Raw genomic sequence first — 19164 nt, 5'->3', positions numbered from 1 at the left:
AATCTCAAATCTTTCAGAGGCGTTTTTTTCCCCTCTCCTTGCTTGCTGGTTGTCTCTAGCTATTAAGAAGCCTCGGGTTGCATTTCTGCAGTGAGTGGTGTTAAATTCCTGAGGGAGAGGCTATTGCTTCTCCCCAGGGCTCTTTGAGTAAGATGGCTACTGTCCTATGAGGGAGTGATTCAGCATAAAACTCCTAATGGCCTCCTTCCCAGTTCTCTCCCCAGTGCCCCCACTCTCTTCACACAGTTCCAGTCCAGTCCGCCTTCCCTCTGTCAGAGCCCAGGGTGAGTGGCTGTAGCTGATTTAGTGCACTGGCCCTTCAGGGAAGCGCTGGTGCTCCCTGTGCCTCTCCCTGACAGACGAAACCTCTGCTCTGGTGTTTTTCTCAGCCAGGTGTTACGTGGGCACCTTTCTCTGTTCTGCCACTCTGTGCTGGGGACCTGAATTGGGGTTTTAACTGCCAACATATCAGAGGTAACCCATCACAGCTAAGACAGCCCTCAGCTGCTGCCCATGGGCACCCAGTCAGCCCTCTCATGTCTCCACAGCTCCTACCTATCTTGATTTGGGGTCCTCTTTATGTCCCTGGTTGTAAGGGTTCTCTCCAGCTGCTCTTCAATTGGTTTTGCTGATGACTTGTCTTTATTTTAGTTGTAATTCCAGTTTGGTCCTGGGAGATGGTCTGTGTAGCTTCCATTTACTCTTATGCCATTTTCATTCTCCCCTCCATATTTATTTCCATCTTTCTGTTTCAATGCCAGATGTGGCCAGGGTCCCATCCAGGCAGTTAGCCGGGACTAGTTTTTCTTCTCTGTGCCTTGTCTGCATTATCTATTCTGCCTTCCTTTCTTCATGCCTCAGAGGAATCTACTTTGGCCAAAGCAACTGGTTTAATTCATGCTCTACCTCAGAGGTCAGCAAAATTTTTTTCAGTCAAGTCCATATAACACATATTTTCAGCTCTGTGAACCACACAGTCTTTTCACAATTCCTCAGCTCTGCCATGAAGGGCACAAGAAGCCACAGATAACACACAAACAGAGGGCACTGCTGTGTCACAATAAAACTTTATGTATAAAAACGATGGTGGACCAGATGTGGCCTGCTGGTCCATAGTTTGCTGATCCCTATTATATATAATTTAATGGACTTTTCTAGGCCCAAATCTCATAAAGTTTTCTTATTAGCATTAAAAATACAGAGTAAATAATGACCCTCTTTCTCCAATTTGCAAATACGATATATAACAACTCACTACTCCAGAGAACAATTTCTCTTTGAAGTTCAATGATAGTTTTTCATATTAATAGACACTTTAAAATAATTAAAAGGCAGAACAAGGTGAGTTTTGCCATTTCACTTTACCTTGTCTTGAGGAAAGACTTTGTTCTGTCTCTGCCAAGTGATGTAGTACACGCCTCTGAGCCTCGCCAGGTCCAGGTAACAGCGCTCGTCTCCACAGTTGTACCTAAGGGGCCAAAGGTCCACATAGGAGACTTTGTCTGCAGTTTTCCCAACCCCATTTCTCTGGGGAAAATGCACCTTCCAAATAGGTTCTTGCTAAAGATTGTATAAACAGTAAACAAAACTGAGGGTGGTTACAGGTGGGGCAAGAGCAGGTTCACAGTTGTGAATACATGAAACAAAGTTTATTCTTGTGTTATTATTGATTAATTATTGTATTATATCCCATGCAAGCAACTGTAAATCTACTTTTGCCCCACACCATATTTTTAAAATGTTCTCATAACTAGATACTTTAATTTTTAAAAAACAGAATAGAATGGAGACAGACCTTTATCAACAGGGCTGACTATGAATTTTATATTTTCTCATAATACCCGTCTTTGCACCTATGAAACACTTCCAAGGTCACGGAGCTAGTGAAGCAGAAACTAAACCCAGGCCTGTTGAACTCCAAGGCCTGAGCTTTCTCAATTACATTTCTGTACTTCCTCCTTCCTTGCTTCCCTCCCTCCCTCTCTAAGAGAAATGAAGGCTTGGAACTGAATCCACAATTATCTGCCTATTTCTGTAATGTATATTTGTTAAATGTCTTCCATGGTGTGGCAGTTCATGACAGTTTTCTAGGTAGACTTTCAGTTAAATACCAAGTCAAGTCATTTTTAAAGTGAAACCATAAAATTAAGATATTTGGAGGCAAAGGGAGGAATCCTGGTAATAAAGGCTGTGTCAGAACTTAAGGTGAGGCCTGGTGTGGAATTAGTATGGGAGAGAAGGCCATGTCTCCATAACCAGCCACGAGGTGGAGGAACACCAGGTCTAGCACAACTACACTGACCCCATTTCTGGGTGTGAACCAGGGAGTGAGGCAGATGGCTGGCTTGGGCTGGGGCTCTGTTCTTCATAAGATGCACAGGTTCTCCAATTCTCACCTTTCAAAAATTGTGGCAGAAAACACCACACATAAAGTGTATCATCTTAACCATTTTTGGTGTTCAGTTCAGCAGTGGTAAGTATAGTCACATTATTGTGTCACCAACCTCCAGAATGTCATCTTCAACACTATCACTCAGTTAACACTCACTCCTCTTTTGCCCTAGCCCCTGGCAGCCAGCATCCACTTCCTGTCTGTAGACATGACCCCCTGAGACCTCATGTAAGTGAAATCACACAGTGTTTGTCCTTTTATGACTGGCTTATTTCACTTCATATAACATCCCCAAGCTCCAGCCATGCTGCAGTATGTGACAAGATTTCCATCTTCTCAAAGCTGAATAATGTTCCATTGTGTGTATAAGCGACACCTTGTTCTCCATCCATCCCTATGGACGTTTGGGTGACTCCACATCTTGCCTGTTGTGAACAATGCGTCTGTGCACATGGGTGTGTGACACACAGCTCTCTCAACAGAGTGATTTCACTGAGTGCAGGAGGGGCTCAGTTTGAGAGGCACACAGGAGTGAACCCCAAGAAAGAAATCACAGATTCAATGGCAAATGGGGTTGTATAATTGGTTTCTTGAGTTCATTATTGCTGTATAAAAATGCCACCGATTTCTGGATATTAAATTTTTTTCCTGTTTCTTTGCCAAATTCATTTATGAGCTCTAGTAGTTGTTTGGGTGGAGTCTTTAGAATTCTCCCTATACAATATCTGTCATCTGCAAATAAGGACAGTTTTACTTCCTCCTTTCCAGTTTGGAGGCCTTTTATTTCTTCTTTTTGTCTGACTGCTGTGGCTGGAACTTCCTATACTATGTTGAATAAGAGTGGTGACAGCAGACATCCCTGTCTTGTTCCTGATCTTAAGAGAAACGCTTTTAGATTTTCCCATTGAGTATGATGTTGGCTGTAGTTTTTTCTTTACCAAGGAGGTAAAAGACCTATACTCGGGTAACTGGTCACTGAAAAAATAAATAGAGGATGATACTAACAAGTGGAAGCATATACCTAGTTCATGGATTGGAAGAATTAACATCATTAAAATGTCCATACTGCCCTGGCCAGTTTTGCTCCGTGGTAAGAGCATCGGCCCTTGGACCGGGGAGTCCCAGGTTCAGTTCCCGATAAGGGCACGTACCACAGTTGCAGTTTGTCTCTGGCCCTGGTTGGGGTCATGTGGGTGGCAACCACTCAATGTTTCTCACTCACATCGATGTTTTTCTCTCTCTCTTCCTCCCTTTCTCCCTCGGCTAAAAGAAAAAGAAAAAAAAGTCTGTACTGCCCAAAGCAATCTATAGAGTAAATACAATCCCTAATAAAATACCAACAGCATATTTCACAGATCTAGAACAAATACTCCAAAAATATATATGGAACCACACAAGACCCTGAATAGCCTCAGCAATCTTGAGAAAGTAGAACAAAGTTGGAGGGATCACAATACCGGATATCAAACTATGCTACAAAGCCACTGTAATGAAAACAGTCTGATATTGGCAGAAGAACAGGCATATAGATAAATGGAACAGAACAGAGAGCCCAGAAATTGACCCAAGACATCACACTCAATATTTTACCAAGGAGGCAAAAGCATACAGTGGAGTAAAGACAATCTCTTCAACAAATTGAACAGGCATGTTAAAAGAGATAACCACCAACTTACACCATATAAAAGAAGGAACTCAAAATGGATAAAATATTTAAATGTAAGTCATGAAACCATAAAAGTCCTAGAGGAAAACATAGGCAGTAAAATCTCAGACATCTCTCAGAGTATATTTTTGGAGAGATGTCTCCAAGAGAAAGGAAAATGGAGAAAAAAATAAACAAATGGGACTATATCAGACTAAAAAGAAATCATCGACAATACGAAAAGGGAAACCACCATATGAGAGAACATGTTTGCCAATGATTTATCAGATAAGGCGTTGATCTCCAAAATATATATAGAACTTATACAATTCAACGCCAGGAAGACAAAAAATCTTATTTAAAAAAAACTGAGCAGCCCTGGCCGGTTTGGCTCAGCGGTTAGAGCGTCCGCCTGCGGTCCGGAGAGACCCGGGTTCGGTTCCCGCTCAGGGCATGTACCTCGGTTGCAGTTTGTCCCCGGCCCTGGTTGGTCGTGCGGGTGGCAGCCACTCGATGTGTCCCTTTCACATCGATGTTTCCCTCTCTCTCTCTTCCTCTCTCTCCCTCCCACTCTGTCTGTACAAAAAATGCAAAAATGTCCTCGGATGAGGATAAAAAAAAAAAAAAAAAAAAAAACTGAGCAAAGGACCTGAATAGCCACTTCTCCAAAGAGGACATATACATGGCCAGCAGACACATAAAAAAGTATCAATGTCACTAATTATCAGAGAGATGCAAATTAAAACTACAATGTGGTCTCACTTCACACTGGTCAGAATGGCCACCATCAATAAATCAACAAACAAGTGCTGACGAGGGTGTGGAGAAAAGGGAACCTACTACACTGCTGGTGGGAATGCAGATGGGTGCAACTACTGTGGAAAATCGTATGGAATTTTCTCACAAAATTAAAAATGGAACTGCTTTTTGACCCAGTGGTTCTACTTCTGGGACTGTATCCTAAGAATCCTGAAACACCAATCAGGAAGAATATGTGCACCCCTATGATCATAGCAGCACTATTTACAATAGCTAAGATCTGGAAACAGCCCAAGTATCTATCAGTAGATGAGTGGATAAAAATACTGTGGTATATCTACACAACAGAATACTACACGGCTGTACAAAAGAAGGAACTCTCACCCTTTGTGACAGCATGGAGGGACCTAGAGATTATTATGCTGAGCAAAATAAACCAGTCAGAGAAAGACAAATATCACATGATCTCACTTATATGTGGAATCTAAAGAACAAAATAAACTGATGAACAAAATACAACCAGAAGCATGGATAAATAGAACAGACAGACAGATCTCAGAGGGAAGGAGGGAGGGAAGGATGGGAAGAGATCAACCAAAGAACGTACATGCACATGTGCATAGCCCAAGGACACAGACAGTAATGTGGTAAAGGCTTGGGGGGGGACAGTGCAGGGTGAGGGAGACAAAGGGGAGGACATGGGGGACATCTGTAATAGACTCAATAATACAAAAATAATAAAAAAGAAAAGAAAAAGAAACCACAGATTCCCATCTCCCACTGAGACGGGGAGGAGCAGGTGGTGCTTTCGCTACAGGCTCTCACTTAGCTTTAGGTCTTTCTCACTTTCCAGGTGCCTATGGGACAGGACTTCCGGGGATGAGCCTCCTGCTCTGAGTGGAAGTCTCGTCATAACGAGCACCATGCATGACCTGCCTTGACGTGAACTGCCCCAAACACTTACAGTTCAAATACAGCAGCCCAGTCCGGAAGGAAAAGTAAATGGGTGAGACCAGCGCCATGCATTCCAATAAATATATCCGTGTTGTGAGTGATCTTTAGCTGATCCAAAAACCCGAGTTCCCTGTGAACATACAGACAACAAGATGGGTGGTGAGAAGAGAGAAAATAGTAAGTTAGTTGAGCTCATGACTCATAGTAATATTTGTACAAGTGTCTTTCTCCATTTAAATCATATCCCACCATAATTTTTTTGCCAAATTCAAGTCTATTCCAGTATCTAATAACATAATGAGTCAATAATTTATCATTTACTAAGTAAACACTCATTTTTTTAAGACTTAAATGCATTTATCCTAGAAGGAAACTTTTATAGCTATCGTAAATGGAAAGCCAGTAACACATAAACAAAACTGTACAAATAGATATAATCAAACTAAAAAGTATTATTCAAATGTAGGTAGGTACCTTTGCAAGGCAAAGTTCTAGGCGTCATGCCTGCTTTCTCTCTTTGAAAAAGTGAAATTAGCAAGGGTTGAGATGTTATGGTACACAGGCACCAAATGGAAAACTATTTCCGTAAGGTGATGAAGTGATTTTAAAAGATAGGAATTTAATTCCTCCTGGTGTGAGCTGACTTAGTCAATGTCATCTGAATAACTAAAATGATCTCGATACCACCGAGCATTGTCTTGCCTTTCATACAGACTAGTCCACAACCTGAGGGCATTAGGAGTGAGAGTGTCCTTTGAATTCAAGACACTGAAAGACGTGGACTCTGAACTGAAATCAGTGCCAAAAAGGTGCATTGAAGAGAGTCCGGGAAGAAACGCAGGGTGAGGCTCCCAGCCTAGCAGTCCCACCAACCCAAAGTCGGACAAAGAAAGAAGCAAGATCATTTTGAATCTAAGGGAAAGCGAATTCCTCTTAATCAGCTTCCTCTCTTTAAAGAGCTTCCTCTCACACACAACACAAAGCCCGCACCCACACAAGGAAAGGGAGGACACAGCACCATGCATCTTCCGTGAGGTACACGTGCCTCAGTTTCCCTAGCAATGCCAAGTGATGCCAAGGGGAGGACGGGCAGTCGCCCAGCTGAATATGCCCTCGAATCGTTAGTTATGGAAAACGCCCAAGGCTCAGGCCTCAGCTTCCGTGTGACTACGTTACTAACACGACCCCCAGACTGGCAAGGTCTGAACTCACTGTCATCTTCCTTCCTCTGGGAAACCCAGTCAACAACAGAGCCTCAGAGGTGCCCCCACCCCACTCTCAGCCCGAGGCCCAAGCCCTTCCTGCCTGCCATGTTACCTCAGGCAGCAGTGAGGGTGTCACCAGGCAGTGAAATTCGAACAACGGGAATAGCTCTGCCCACTCACAGGACTGTTCAAAGACTGAGACGAGACAAGAGAAGCGCAATAGCACGTCTCAGTGGAGGGTCCCTGCTCTTACAACTGTCCACGTGTATGCGGTGTGTGTGGTCCTCAGGACAAGAGCCATCCCCAGGAGGCAGTCCTACTGTGAAGACTGTGACCGGCGCAGTAGGGACCCGACAAGCCTGCACGTGAAGCAGCGAGTATGCGAGTGGCGTCGGACACTGGTGAGTTTACACCGCCCATATTAGACGCCCTTTGGCTGGTAAATGTACACTTGTTCTTTTTTAACATAGAAACTGTTCGTGTGTTCAGTGTGGAAAACAAGACTGACCGTGGGTGGACGCGGGTGGGAGACAAAGCTTCCCCTTCTTTGGAACTTCTCTGTACAGCCTGACTCCCACCGGACACACCTGCACTGCACCACCTCACAGCTCAGGGTCGGCCGGGCAGTGACAGGCGCTTCTGTCTTTCGAAGCCTTTTATTGTGTCAGAATTTTTAAAGCAATGTAAATGTTTTACATGTAACATTTCTAAAACTTTCTTATTAGTCTTAGGATCCTCAGATTATTTACACATAACTAATTTTGGGTCAAAAGTTGAAAGTGGCAGCTAGCAGGGCAAACTAGGCCCACAACATTTTATTTTAATTTCCAATTTGTTGCTAACTTAAAAAAATTCAGAAATTTCAAAAGACAATCTAGACTCATCGCTTTCCTTGGAAAATTGGATGGTGAGCAATCTCAGGCCGGGGCAGCCGAAAAGCAGCCGCCCCGTGCCCGGGGCCCCACCTGCCCACCGCGCTCGCTGAGGGCATCTGCTCGCCCCTGCCAGGCCTGCAGTGCCAACAACTCCACCGGGCAGCCCTTCCACCCGCTCGTCCAGGCAGAGACGGCAGCCTGGCCCGGGGTGGTTACTTACCTGTACTTGTAATCCACAACCTGGACTTCAAACGTAGACACTGTTTTCAGTGCGTTTAGGAGCTGGGAAAATAACAGACATTTAAAATTGATTTTCCTTCTCTTTGGTTTTACTTTTATTTGAGTCCTCACATTTCCTATTTCCCGTATAAAATATTTTTCATCTATGAAATGTCCTCTAGGTCTATTGTCTAACCCTTAACTGAGTTCAAGTGTCAGCTCCGCCCGAGACATGTGACCCCCCTACAATCCTCCTGCTCTGGGTTGTCACGAGGCTGAGAGGACAAAGTTCAGGGGAGCAATGTCCTCGGGACAGAGGCTCCCCCGTGTTAGCTGTTGTTATTTCCACTTGCTAGTTATTCCCTCCAGTCTCAGCATGTATTTCCTGGGACTTACTGTGTTCCGGACATTATGTTAAGACTTTTCTTTCTATCCATCATCTCATCTCGGGGAAAAACCACTAGTGCTTTGGAGCTCATCCTCTGAAAATACTAAATTCTTGGCAGAAAAATATTTTCAATATTTCTATACAGAAAAACAATTATTCTGTTAGAAATCAGAAATTAAAAAGCAAATGAATCAAGTATTAATATCATAGCCATGGTCCTCAATGTCCCTTAACCCACACAGTGGCTCCCTGCTCTTCAGAAATGCCTGTGCCCTGTGGCCTCTACTGTGTCTTGGGCCATGTCCCTGTGTCCTGTGTCCTATGCCTCTGCTTGTGTCCAGTGCCTGTGTCCTGTGCCTGTGACCTGTACCTGAGTCCTATGTCTTGTGCTTGAGTCCTATGCCTGTGTCCTGTGCCCGAGTCCTGTGTCCTGTGCCCGAGTCCTGTGTCCTGTGCCTGTGCTTGAGTCCTATGTCCTGTGCCTGTGCCTGTGTCCTGTGCCCGAGTCCTGTGCCCGAGTCCTGTGTCCTGTGCCCGAGTCCTGTGTCCTGTGCCTAAGTCCTGTGTCCTGTGCCTGTGCCCGAGTCCTGTGTCCTGTGTCTGAGTCCTGTACCTGAGTCCTGTGTCCTGTGCCCGAGTCCTGTGTCCTGTGCCTGTGCCCGAGTCCTGTGTCCTGTGCCCGAGTCCTGTGTCCTGTGCCCAAGTCCTGTGTCCTGTGCCTGTGCCCGAGTCCTGTGTCCTGTGCCTGAGTCCTGTACCTGAGTCCTGTGTCCTGTGCCCGAGTCCTGTGTCCTGTGCCTGTGCCTGAGTCCTGTGTCCTGTGCCCGAGTCCTGTGTCCTGTGCCTGTGCCCGAGTCCTGTGTCCTGTGCCCGAGTCCTGTGTCCTGTGCCTGAGTCCTGTGTCCTGTGCCTGTGCCCGAGTCCTGTGTCCTGTGCCTGAGTCCTGTACCTGAGTCCTGTGTCCTGTGCCCGAGTCCTGTGTCCTGTGCCTGTGCCTGAGTCCTGTGTCCTGTGCCCGAGTCCTGTGTCCTGTGCCTGTGCCCGAGTCCTGTGTCCTGTGCCTGAGTCCTGTGCCTGTGTCCTGTTTCCTGTGTCCTGTGCCTGAGTCCTGTGCCCCGTGCCTGAGTCCTGTGCCTGTGTCCTGATCCTGAGTCCTGTGCCTGTGTCCTATGCTTGTGTCCTGTGCCTGTGCCTGAGGCCCTTTCTTGTACCCTGTGTCTGTGTCTGTGTCCTGTGTTGTGTGCCTGTGGCATACAGGGTACGCAACACCGATGGCTACGCAAGCACCCCTGACTGTGCACTCGGGCTGTGTGGCATTTCTCAGGGCTTTAGGTGTACGTCACTTCGTCCCAGCAGCATCACCATCAGCTGCACCCTGCGAGCGGCGCACAGAGGCAGGAGCCAGGCTGTAGCTCCACAGCCCACAGCTCCTTTCCTGTTCTAACAAGTCCCCGAACCAAAGTCTACACTTGGGATAAGCCCCTCGCCAGTACCACCCAGGAACTCTGAACTGCCCCTGCCCCCTGGACCATTTAAAAGACCCAGGTGACGCCCTGGCCAGTTTGGCTCAGCGGTTAGAGCGTCCGCCTGTGGTCCGGAGAGGCCCGGGTTCGGTTCCCGCTAAGGGCATGTGCCTCGGTTGCAGTTTGTCCCCGGCCCTGGTTGGTCGTGCGGGTGGCAGCCACTCGATGTGTCCCTTCACATCGATGTTTCCCTCTCTCTCTCTTCCTCTCTCCCCCTCCCACTCTGTCTGTGCAAAAAATGGAAAAATGTCCTCGGATAAGGATTAAAAAAAATAATAATAAAATAAAAAATAAATAAATAAAAGACCCAGGTGACTAGAACCTGAAGAGGGAAACCTTTCAGAATCAAAGGTCCACCTTCCGGGAAGATCACTGTTGAAACCCTTTAAAATCCCATTCAAACTGGATCAGGGAGACAGACTTGAGCCTTGCCTCCCCCCTCGCCTGCACACTGCAGATCCAGCTGACGTCCCAGCACTGGCCGCCCTGGGCCGGGCAGCAGCCCCTGCTCAGTGCCAGTCTGGCAGCAGAGAGAGACTGCAGCCTGTGACCACCGCCCAAGGCCCTGCAGCCCTGGCGGCTGTCTGCGGCCCACACTCCCCCTCCTCTGTGCTACTTTCTACTGTCACTTCAGGAAAAGAAACACGGTGGTCCCCTGGTTGCCCAGAGCCCTGCCTGGGGAGCCGCATTGGGCTGCTGGCCCAGGCTCTGTCTCCGTCTCTGTCTGGAAGAACTCTCAATCCCTGCCCTGTATGTGTGGTTCCGTTCCGAGTGTTCATGGAGACTTAAGGTTCTGCGGGTTGCCCTCTTCGGCTGACCCTGAGGGATGAGGGAGGGACCTGTGGCAGCTGTGATTCCCTGTCACCACCCTCAACGAGCACATGTGGCCTACCACGAGGTTAGCCTCCCAACTCGTGGGTGCTGGGTCCTGGGTGGGCAGCCATATGAGTGTATCTGTGTGTGTCTGTATCTGAGTGTATCTGTGTGTGTGTCTGTATCTGAGTGTATCTGTGTGTGTGTCTGTATCTGAGTGTATCTGAGAGTCTGTATCTGGGTGTATCTGTGTGTGTCTGTATCTGGGTGTATCTGTGTGTCTATCTGGGTGTATCTGTGTCTGTATCTGGGTGTATCTGTGTGTGTGTCTATATCTGGGTGTATCTGGGTGTGTCTGTATCTGGGTGTATCTGGGTGTGTCTGTATCTGAGTGTATCTGGGTGTGTGTCTGTATCTAGGTGTATCTGGGTGTGTGTGTCTGTATCTGGGTGTATCTGTGTGTGTCTGTATCTGGGTGTGTCTGTATCTGAGTGTATCTGGGTGTGTGTCTGTATCTGGGTGTATCTGTGTGTGTCTGGGTGTATTTGTGTGTCTGTATCTGAGAGTATCTGTGTGTGTGTCTGTATCTGTGTGTCTGTGTGTGTATGTCTTTATATGAGTGTAGCTGTGTGTGTGTCTGTATCTGTGTGTCTGTGTGTGTATGTCTTTATATGAGTGTAGCTATGTGTGTGTCTGTATCTGGGTGTATCTGTATCTGAGTGTATCTGTGTGTATGTCTGTGTCTACATCTGAGTGTATGTGTGTATGTCTGTATCTGTGTGTGTGTGTCTGTATCTGAGTGTCTGTGTGTGTATGTCTTTATATGAGTGTAGCTGTGTGTGTGTCTGGATCTGAGAGTATCTGTGTGTGTGTCTGAATCTGAGTGTATCTGTGTGCGTGTGTCTATATCTGAGTGTATCTGGGTGTATCTGTGTATGTCTTTATCAGTGTATCTGTGCGTGTGTCTATATCTGAGTGTATCTGTGTATGTCTTTATGAGTGTATCTGTGTGTGTGTCTATATCTGAGTGTATCTGAGTGTATCTGTGTGTGTGTCTGTATCTGAGTGTATATGTGTGTGTGTGTCTGTATCCGAGTGTATCTGGGTGTATGTTTGTATCTGAGTGTATCTGTGTGTGTGTGTCTGTATCTGAGTGTATCTGTGTGTATGTTTGTAGCCCCCATCCCCTGTTGAGGAGCATCTAACTCAGTCCAAGCTCTGCAGTCCTTCAGACACTGGAGTCCCACATTAATTATCTCGAAAGTAAGAAGTCATTAACCCCACCCAGCCAGTGTGTGGCTCAGTGGATTGAGCGTCGACCCATGCACCCAGAGGTCGCCAGTTCAATTTCTGGTCAGGGCACATGCCCAGGTTGTGGGCCCAACCCCCAGTGGGAGGCATGCAGGAGGCAGCCAACTGATGTACTCTCTCATAGATGTTTCTCTCTCTCTCTCTCTAAAAATCAATAAAGAAAAAAAAAAAAGCAGTCATTAACCCTTAACCTAGGCTACCTACGTTTGATATATTTTATTGTCACTTTGAGTAACTGAATAGTTTAATATTGTTTCACAGTGATATATGATCTTTTGGGGCAAGCCTGTTTGACAAAATTCCCAAGATCCAGGTTTTTTTTGTTTTTGTTTTTTTAATCCTCACCCAAGGACATTTTTCCATTTTTTGTTCAGGTAGAGTGGGAGGGAGAGAGAGGAACAGAGAGAGAGAGAAAAACATCAGTGCGAAAGGAACACATCGAGTGGCTGCCACCCGCACAACCGACCAGGGCCGGGGACAAACTGCAACCGAGGTACGCGCCCTTAGCGGGAACCGAACCCGGGTCTCTCAGGACCGCAGGCCGACGCTCTAACCGTTGAGCCAAACTGGCCAGGGCAAGATCCAGGTTTTAAGAGGAGAATTTTTCTTAACCTGAAGATGGCTTTGCGTTATTCCCCTGTAATGCCTCCAACATTTGTTCTCTCTCCCTATAAAAGAGAAATTTTAAACTAATTTGGCCTACTGAATATACTAAAATTATATGGGAAGATTTTTCAAATAAATAAATAATTCTAATTGCTATCATTTTTTTTAAAAATATGTTTTTATTTATTTTTTAGAGAGAGAGGAAGGGAGAGAGAGAAACATCAATGTGAGAGAGACACATTGATCAGCTGCCTCCTGTACACCCCATGCTGGAGATCGAGCCCACAACCAGGGCATGTGCCCTGACCAGGAATCAAACCAGGACCTCTCAGTTCATGGGACGACTCTCAATCCACTGAGCCACACCGGCTGGGCTTAAAAATGTTTTTAGCCCTGGCCGGTTTGGCTCAGCGGTCAGAGCGTTGGTCCTTGGATCCAAGGGTCATGGGTTCGATTTCCAGTCAAGGGCACGTACCTGAGTAGCAGGTTCAAATCTCTCTCACACTGATGTTTCTCTCTCTCTCTCCCTCCCGCCCTTCCTTCCACTCTATCTAAAACTCAATGGAAAAATATCCTCGAGTGAGGATTAACAACAAAATATTTTTATTGATTTCAGAGAAAGGAAGGAAGAGGGAGAGAGAAAAACATCCTTAAGAGAGAAACATTACTCAGCTGCCTCCTGCACGCCATCTATTGGGGATGGAGCAGGAATCGAACTGGATACCTCCTGGTGTGTGGGATGATGCTTAACCAACTAAGCCACACAGCCAGGATCCAGTTGCTATCTTAAAATGTTAACTATTATTGTAACATATGTTCAAATTTCATTGTCAATTTAATACTGAAGGCATGATTCAGAGGCAAACTAAGTGTCCACTTTGAAGATGCTATGGGAAGCCCACCAGGTAGAGACACAACAGGAAGCAGAGCGCCTGGCCAGCATCAGGCTGGACACCACCACCTCAGCCCCTGCCCTCGGCCCCTGCCATGGCTGTGCTGTTGCCAGGGCCAGCCCCAGGGCAAAGCCCAGGCCCGGGCACCCGAGCTCCATGCAGACTCGGAGGCGCGCGAAGGCCTGCAGCAGCCCCCGGACCTGCCCAAAGCACACCATCCCAGGCTCAGCAGAAGTGACTTAAAGGGGCCCAGACAAGGGCCCAAGGAGTACCAATCTCCCTTCCCTGACCAACATTCAATAAGGACCCAGTGAGGAGCTGGCAGGAGGAAACACACAACCGTGAGAAGGGCCCCTGGAGCCCCGACTGCAAGGGCTGTCCCCCTTTAGAGCCACAATAATGTTCATATGGGTCATTGGAGACAAGAATGCCCTAACCTTCTGGAAAGGATGGGGAAGGAACTTCCCACAGACAAACATACCAGATGCCACAACTGGTTGCTAAGGACCAGCAATGACAGGGACCTAGGGGCCTCGACACTCTATTAGCTCAGCATTTCCCACAAGGAACCCTGGGTGACAACTGCTGTGGGCAAGACACTCGTAGACATTCTAGTAGACACTGGAGCTGCACATTCTGACTTATATATACCAGACAAGGCCCCTCTCCCATAAACCACGGCTATCACTGTTGTGGGGGGACAGACCCTTCCTTCAGCCACGAGAATGTCACATGGAGAAACATTTAGAACACAGCTTTCTGTGTCTGCCTGAATGACCCATCCCCTGTTGGGATGAGATCCACTAAATAAGGTAAATGCCCAAGTGACTTTCTCACCAGAATGAGTTGACACCAACATACTCGCAGATCAAGCCTACACCCTCCAAGCTGCACTATTACAATCAGAAGACAGTATTCAACCAGAAATCTCTGAATAAATTCTACAAAAGGTAAGAGTGATGTCTGGGCTGACAGAAGCCAGGAAGAGCCAAAACGCTGAACAGCAAAACTTTGTCCAGGTACTGAAATGCCAAACTTGAAACAATACCCTTTGGAGAGGCCTGCAAAAGGAGGTATAAAGCCTCAGACAGCCATCTTTATTAAATGCCAATTAACCAAGCTTGTCAATCCCCAAACAACACTCTCAACCTCCAATGCAGACCCAGGACCAGAGAGACTCGTTCCGCACAGGATTTGAGAGCCTTTAACTGCACTGCAGAGGATATAGGTCCGGTGGCACCAAACCCTGTTACTGTATCTACAGCTTGGTCTGGAGACCTTTGCTGTTTACAGTTCTGGACTTAGAAGGTGACTTTTACCATACGCCCCTGTATCCTGAGTCCCAGGAACTGTTTGACTTTGGAAGGGACGTCTAGAGACCAGTGGGAACAACAGTACCGCGGGCAGTGCTCCTACAGGGTACAGCCAAGGAAGAGGAACAGATGTGAGGCCCTCAGGAAGGACACACTTCATGGACACTCCAGTCTACAGGGAAAACTCAGAAGATAAACATTTCAAGAAACCAACTTAACTCAGTATGAGCTCTTCTCAGTTGCCCTGCTTAGGGTAAGCGTAGCCCCTAGAAGCAAGCTCCCACTGAGCCTGTATGAAATGTTACATGGGACAGACTTCCTTAAGCATAGCATTAAAAAATTCAACACTATAGATTCCAAAATGGTGGCAGAGTGAATGGAAGCTACACAGACCATCTCCCAGGACCAAACTGGAATTACAACAAAAATAAAGACAAATCGTCAGGAAAAAGTAACAGAAAAGCAGCTTGTGAGGACCATATATCCAGGGACCTGACTGGATCCTGGTAGGTTTGTGGAGGCACGAGACGGGGGCTGGGAGCCCAGAGACAGCAGCAGCCTTAGCTGTGAGCAACACCCTCAGGGTTAAACACCCAGGCGGCTCCACAGCGCAGAGCCTGGACAGAGGCTAAATTCACAGCAGCCACTCACCTTGGGCTCCAGCAGAGGGAGGGCAGACTGGACTGAAACTGTGTGGGGACACTCAGGATTTGGAGGTGCTCAGAGCTTTTGCTGAGTTGCAGCCACGCAGAAAGGTGGTCATCTTACTCCTTCCCAGGGCTCTGGGGAGAGGTGGCGGCCCCTCCCTCGGAGATTCAACCCCACCCAGTGGCCATTGAAATGCAAATTGAGGCCCATTAACAACCAGAATCTGCCCCACCCTCAAGGGTAATCCCCCTTATGCTGAACACCTGAGGGAGTTTTTCACTCAACTGAGAAGCCAAGGCTCTTCAAGTAACTGCTACTGATAACCTCCAGGCAAAAAGCTAGAGGATAACTGTACCATTCCTGGGCTAGCAACTCAAACCAGGACAGTAAGACTTGACAGTGGTGTTTAACATGGGTCCTCCCTGCATCATCCAAACCCAGGAGAGGGAGCCACAAACAGCAGAACACCAATGCCCACAGGGAAAACTTGACAGGTTCCAAAGCCCACTGTGATAGCCAACATGGTGAAACAGAGAAACAAAGGCCAAATAGAAGAACAAGAGACCTCTACTGAAGATGAGATAAATGAGGTGCAGTGAAACAAGTTAACAGAACTAGAATTCAGAGCCATGATCTTGAGGAAGCTCAACAGCACGTGTAAAGACATACAAATGTTGAAAATCAACCACTTGGAAATTAAAAACCACCAAGAAGAAATGAAGAATGAGATATCAGAAATAAAGAACACATTGGAACGTCTAAACACAGCAGGATAGAGGAAGAGGAGGACCGGATCAGTGAATTAGAAGACAGGGTAGGAAAAAATCAACCAATGAGAAAACCAAAAGAAAAATAAGAATTAAAAAACAAGAAGATAGCTTAAGAGAACTGTGGGACAACTAGAAATGTAGTAATACTCGCAGTCCCATAGGAATCCCCAAAGAAGAAGAAAATGAGCAAGGATTAGAGAATATAAATGTAAGTGTATTGAATGCTCCAATAAAAAGTCACAAAGAAGCTGATTGGATAAGAAAACATGACTCATATACATGTTGTTTACAAGAGACCCACCTCACAACAAAAGACTCACATAGGTTGCCCTGGCCGGTTTGGCTCAGCGGTTAGAGCGTCGGCCTGCGGTCCAGAGAGACCCGGGTTCGGTTCCCGCTAAGGGCACGTACTTCGGTTGCAGTTTGTCCCCGGCCCTGGTTGGTTGTGCGGGTGGCAGCCACTCGATGTGTTCCTTTCACATCGATGTTTCTCTCTCTCTCTCTGTTCCTCTCTCTCCCTCCCACTCTGTCTGAACAAAAAAAATGGAAAAATGTCCTCGGGTGAGGATAAAAAAAAAAAAAAAGACTCACATAGGTTGAAAGTGAAGTGATGGAAAAAAAATCTTCCAAGCAAAAGGAAAGGGAAAAAAAGTTGGGGTAGCAATACTCATATCTGATAAAATAGATTTCAAAATGAAGGCCATAACTAGAGACAAAGAAGGCCACTACTTAATATTGAAAGGATCTATCCAACAGGATTATATAACCTTGATAAACATATATGCACCCAATATAGGAGCACCAAAATACATACAAAGTCTTCTGGAAGACTTCAAAGGAGAAATCAATAGCAATACAATCATAGCAGGGGACTTCAACACCCACCTGACATCACTAAATAGATCCTCTGGACAAAAAATTAGCAAGGAAACCGAGACTCTAAATGAAGCACTGGATCAAATGGATGTAATAGATATCTACAGAGAATTACACCCCAAAACTACAGAATTCACATTCTTCTCAAGTGCACATGGAACATTCTCATGTTAGGACACAAACTAAGTCTCAAAAAGTTCAAGAAGATTGAAATAATATCAAGCATCTTCTCAGATCACAATGGCATGAAACTAGAAATCAATTGCAACAAGAACATGCAAAGACATTTGAACACATGGAGGCTAAATAGCATGCTATTAAACAATGAATGGATCACCAAGGAGATCAAGAAAGATGTTAAAAACTTCCGGGAATCCAATGAAAATGAACACACAACACAAAACCTATGAGATACAGAGAAAGCAGTTCTGAGAGGGAAGTTCATAGCACTACAGGCCTACCTCAAGAAGCAAGAAAAATCTCTAATAGACTATCTAACCTCACAACCTAAAGAACTAGAAAGCAAACAAAAAGAAAACCCCAGAGCAAGTACAAGGAAGGAAATAGTAAAGATCAGAGCAGAAATAAATGGCATAGAGACCAAAAAAAACAATTCAAAGGATCAATGAAACAAAGAGCTGGTTTTTTAAAAAGATAAACAAGATTGATGGACCCTTAGCTAGACTCACCAAGAAACAAAGAGAGAGAATCCAAATACACAAATCAGAAATGAAAGAGGAAAAGTAACAACTGATACCACAGAAATACATTAGATCGTTAACAACTACCATGAACAATTATATGGCAACAAATTTGACAATATAGCGAAATGGGCAAATTTCTAGAAACACATAGTCTCCCAAAACTGGACAGGGAAGAGGTACTAAACTTGAACAGGCAATAACAACAGAAGAAATTGAAGAAGTAATCAAGACTCTCCCAGCAAACAAAAGCCCAGGCCCGGATGGCTTCACGGGGGAGTTTTACCGAACATTCAAAGAAGAACTAATACCCATTCTCCTCAAACTATTTCAAAAAATTCAAGAAGAAGGAAGCCTTCCAAACTCGTTTTATGAGGCCAGCATAATTCTAATTCAAAAACGAGAACAAGACATTACAAAAAGAAAACTACAGGCCAATATCCCTGATAAATATAGATGCCAAAATCCTGAACAAAATACTAGCAAATCGGATCCAGTAACACATCAAAAAATTACTCACCATGACCAAGTGGGATTCATCCCAGGGATGCAAGGCTGGTACAATATTCGCAAATCAATAAATGTGATATACCAAATAAACAAAATGAAGAATAAAAACCACATGATCATATCAATAAATGCTGAAAAAGCCTTCGACAAAATCCAGCATCCATTTCTGATAAAAACACTCAGCAATGTGGGAATAGAGAGATCATATCTCGACATAATAAAGGCCATATATGAAAGGCCTACGGCAAAAACTAAAAACATTTCCCTTAAGAACAGGAACAAGACAAGGATATCCACTTTCACCACTTTTTGTTTTAATCCTCACCCGAGGATATTTTTCAATTTTTTGTACAGATAGAGTGGGAGGGAGAGAGAGGAAGGGAGAGAGAGACAGAAACATCGACGTGAAGGGACACATCGAGTGGCTGCCACCCACACGACCAACCAGGGCCGGGGACAAACTGCAACCGAAGTACATGCCCTTAGCGGGAACCGAACCCGGGTCTCTCCAGACCGCAGGCCGACGCTCTAACCGCTGAGCCAAACCGGCCAGGGCACTTTCACCACTCTTATTTAACATAGTACTGGAAGTCTTAGCCACAGCAATCAGGCATGAAGAAAAAATAAAAGGGATCCAAATTGGAAAGGAAGTGAAACTGTCATTATTCACAGATGACATGATACTATACGTAGAAAACCCCAAAGATTCCATCAAAAATTTACTAGACTTAATAAATGAATTTGGCAAAGTAGCAGGATACAA

At 45.7% G+C, this 19164-nt stretch overlaps 1 protein-coding gene across 3 annotated transcripts in view; it reads right to left on the bottom strand.

Moving 5' to 3' along the window:
• Positions 1 to 19164, bottom strand: part of EOGT (EGF domain specific O-linked N-acetylglucosamine transferase) — a 64004-nt gene that overhangs the window by 11297 nt on the left and 33543 nt on the right. For all 3 annotated transcript variants that reach the window (XM_036267416.1, XM_036267413.1, XM_036267415.1), the window contains exons 15-17: positions 8051 to 8112; positions 5761 to 5880; positions 1366 to 1468 (exon numbers count right to left, since the gene is read on the bottom strand). In XM_036267416.1, the coding sequence (XP_036123309.1) occupies positions 1366 to 1468; positions 5761 to 5880; positions 8051 to 8112 (285 nt within the window). The remainder of the gene's footprint in view (positions 1 to 1365; positions 1469 to 5760; positions 5881 to 8050; positions 8113 to 19164) is intronic.

This window comes from Molossus molossus, unplaced genomic scaffold (assembly GCF_014108415.1).
Source record: "Molossus molossus isolate mMolMol1 unplaced genomic scaffold, mMolMol1.p scaffold_m16_p_18, whole genome shotgun sequence".
NCBI lineage: Eukaryota > Metazoa > Chordata > Mammalia > Chiroptera > Molossidae > Molossus > Molossus molossus.
The sequence above is the reverse complement of the archived record's forward strand: the minus strand, read 5'-3'. Positions and strand labels throughout refer to the sequence as shown.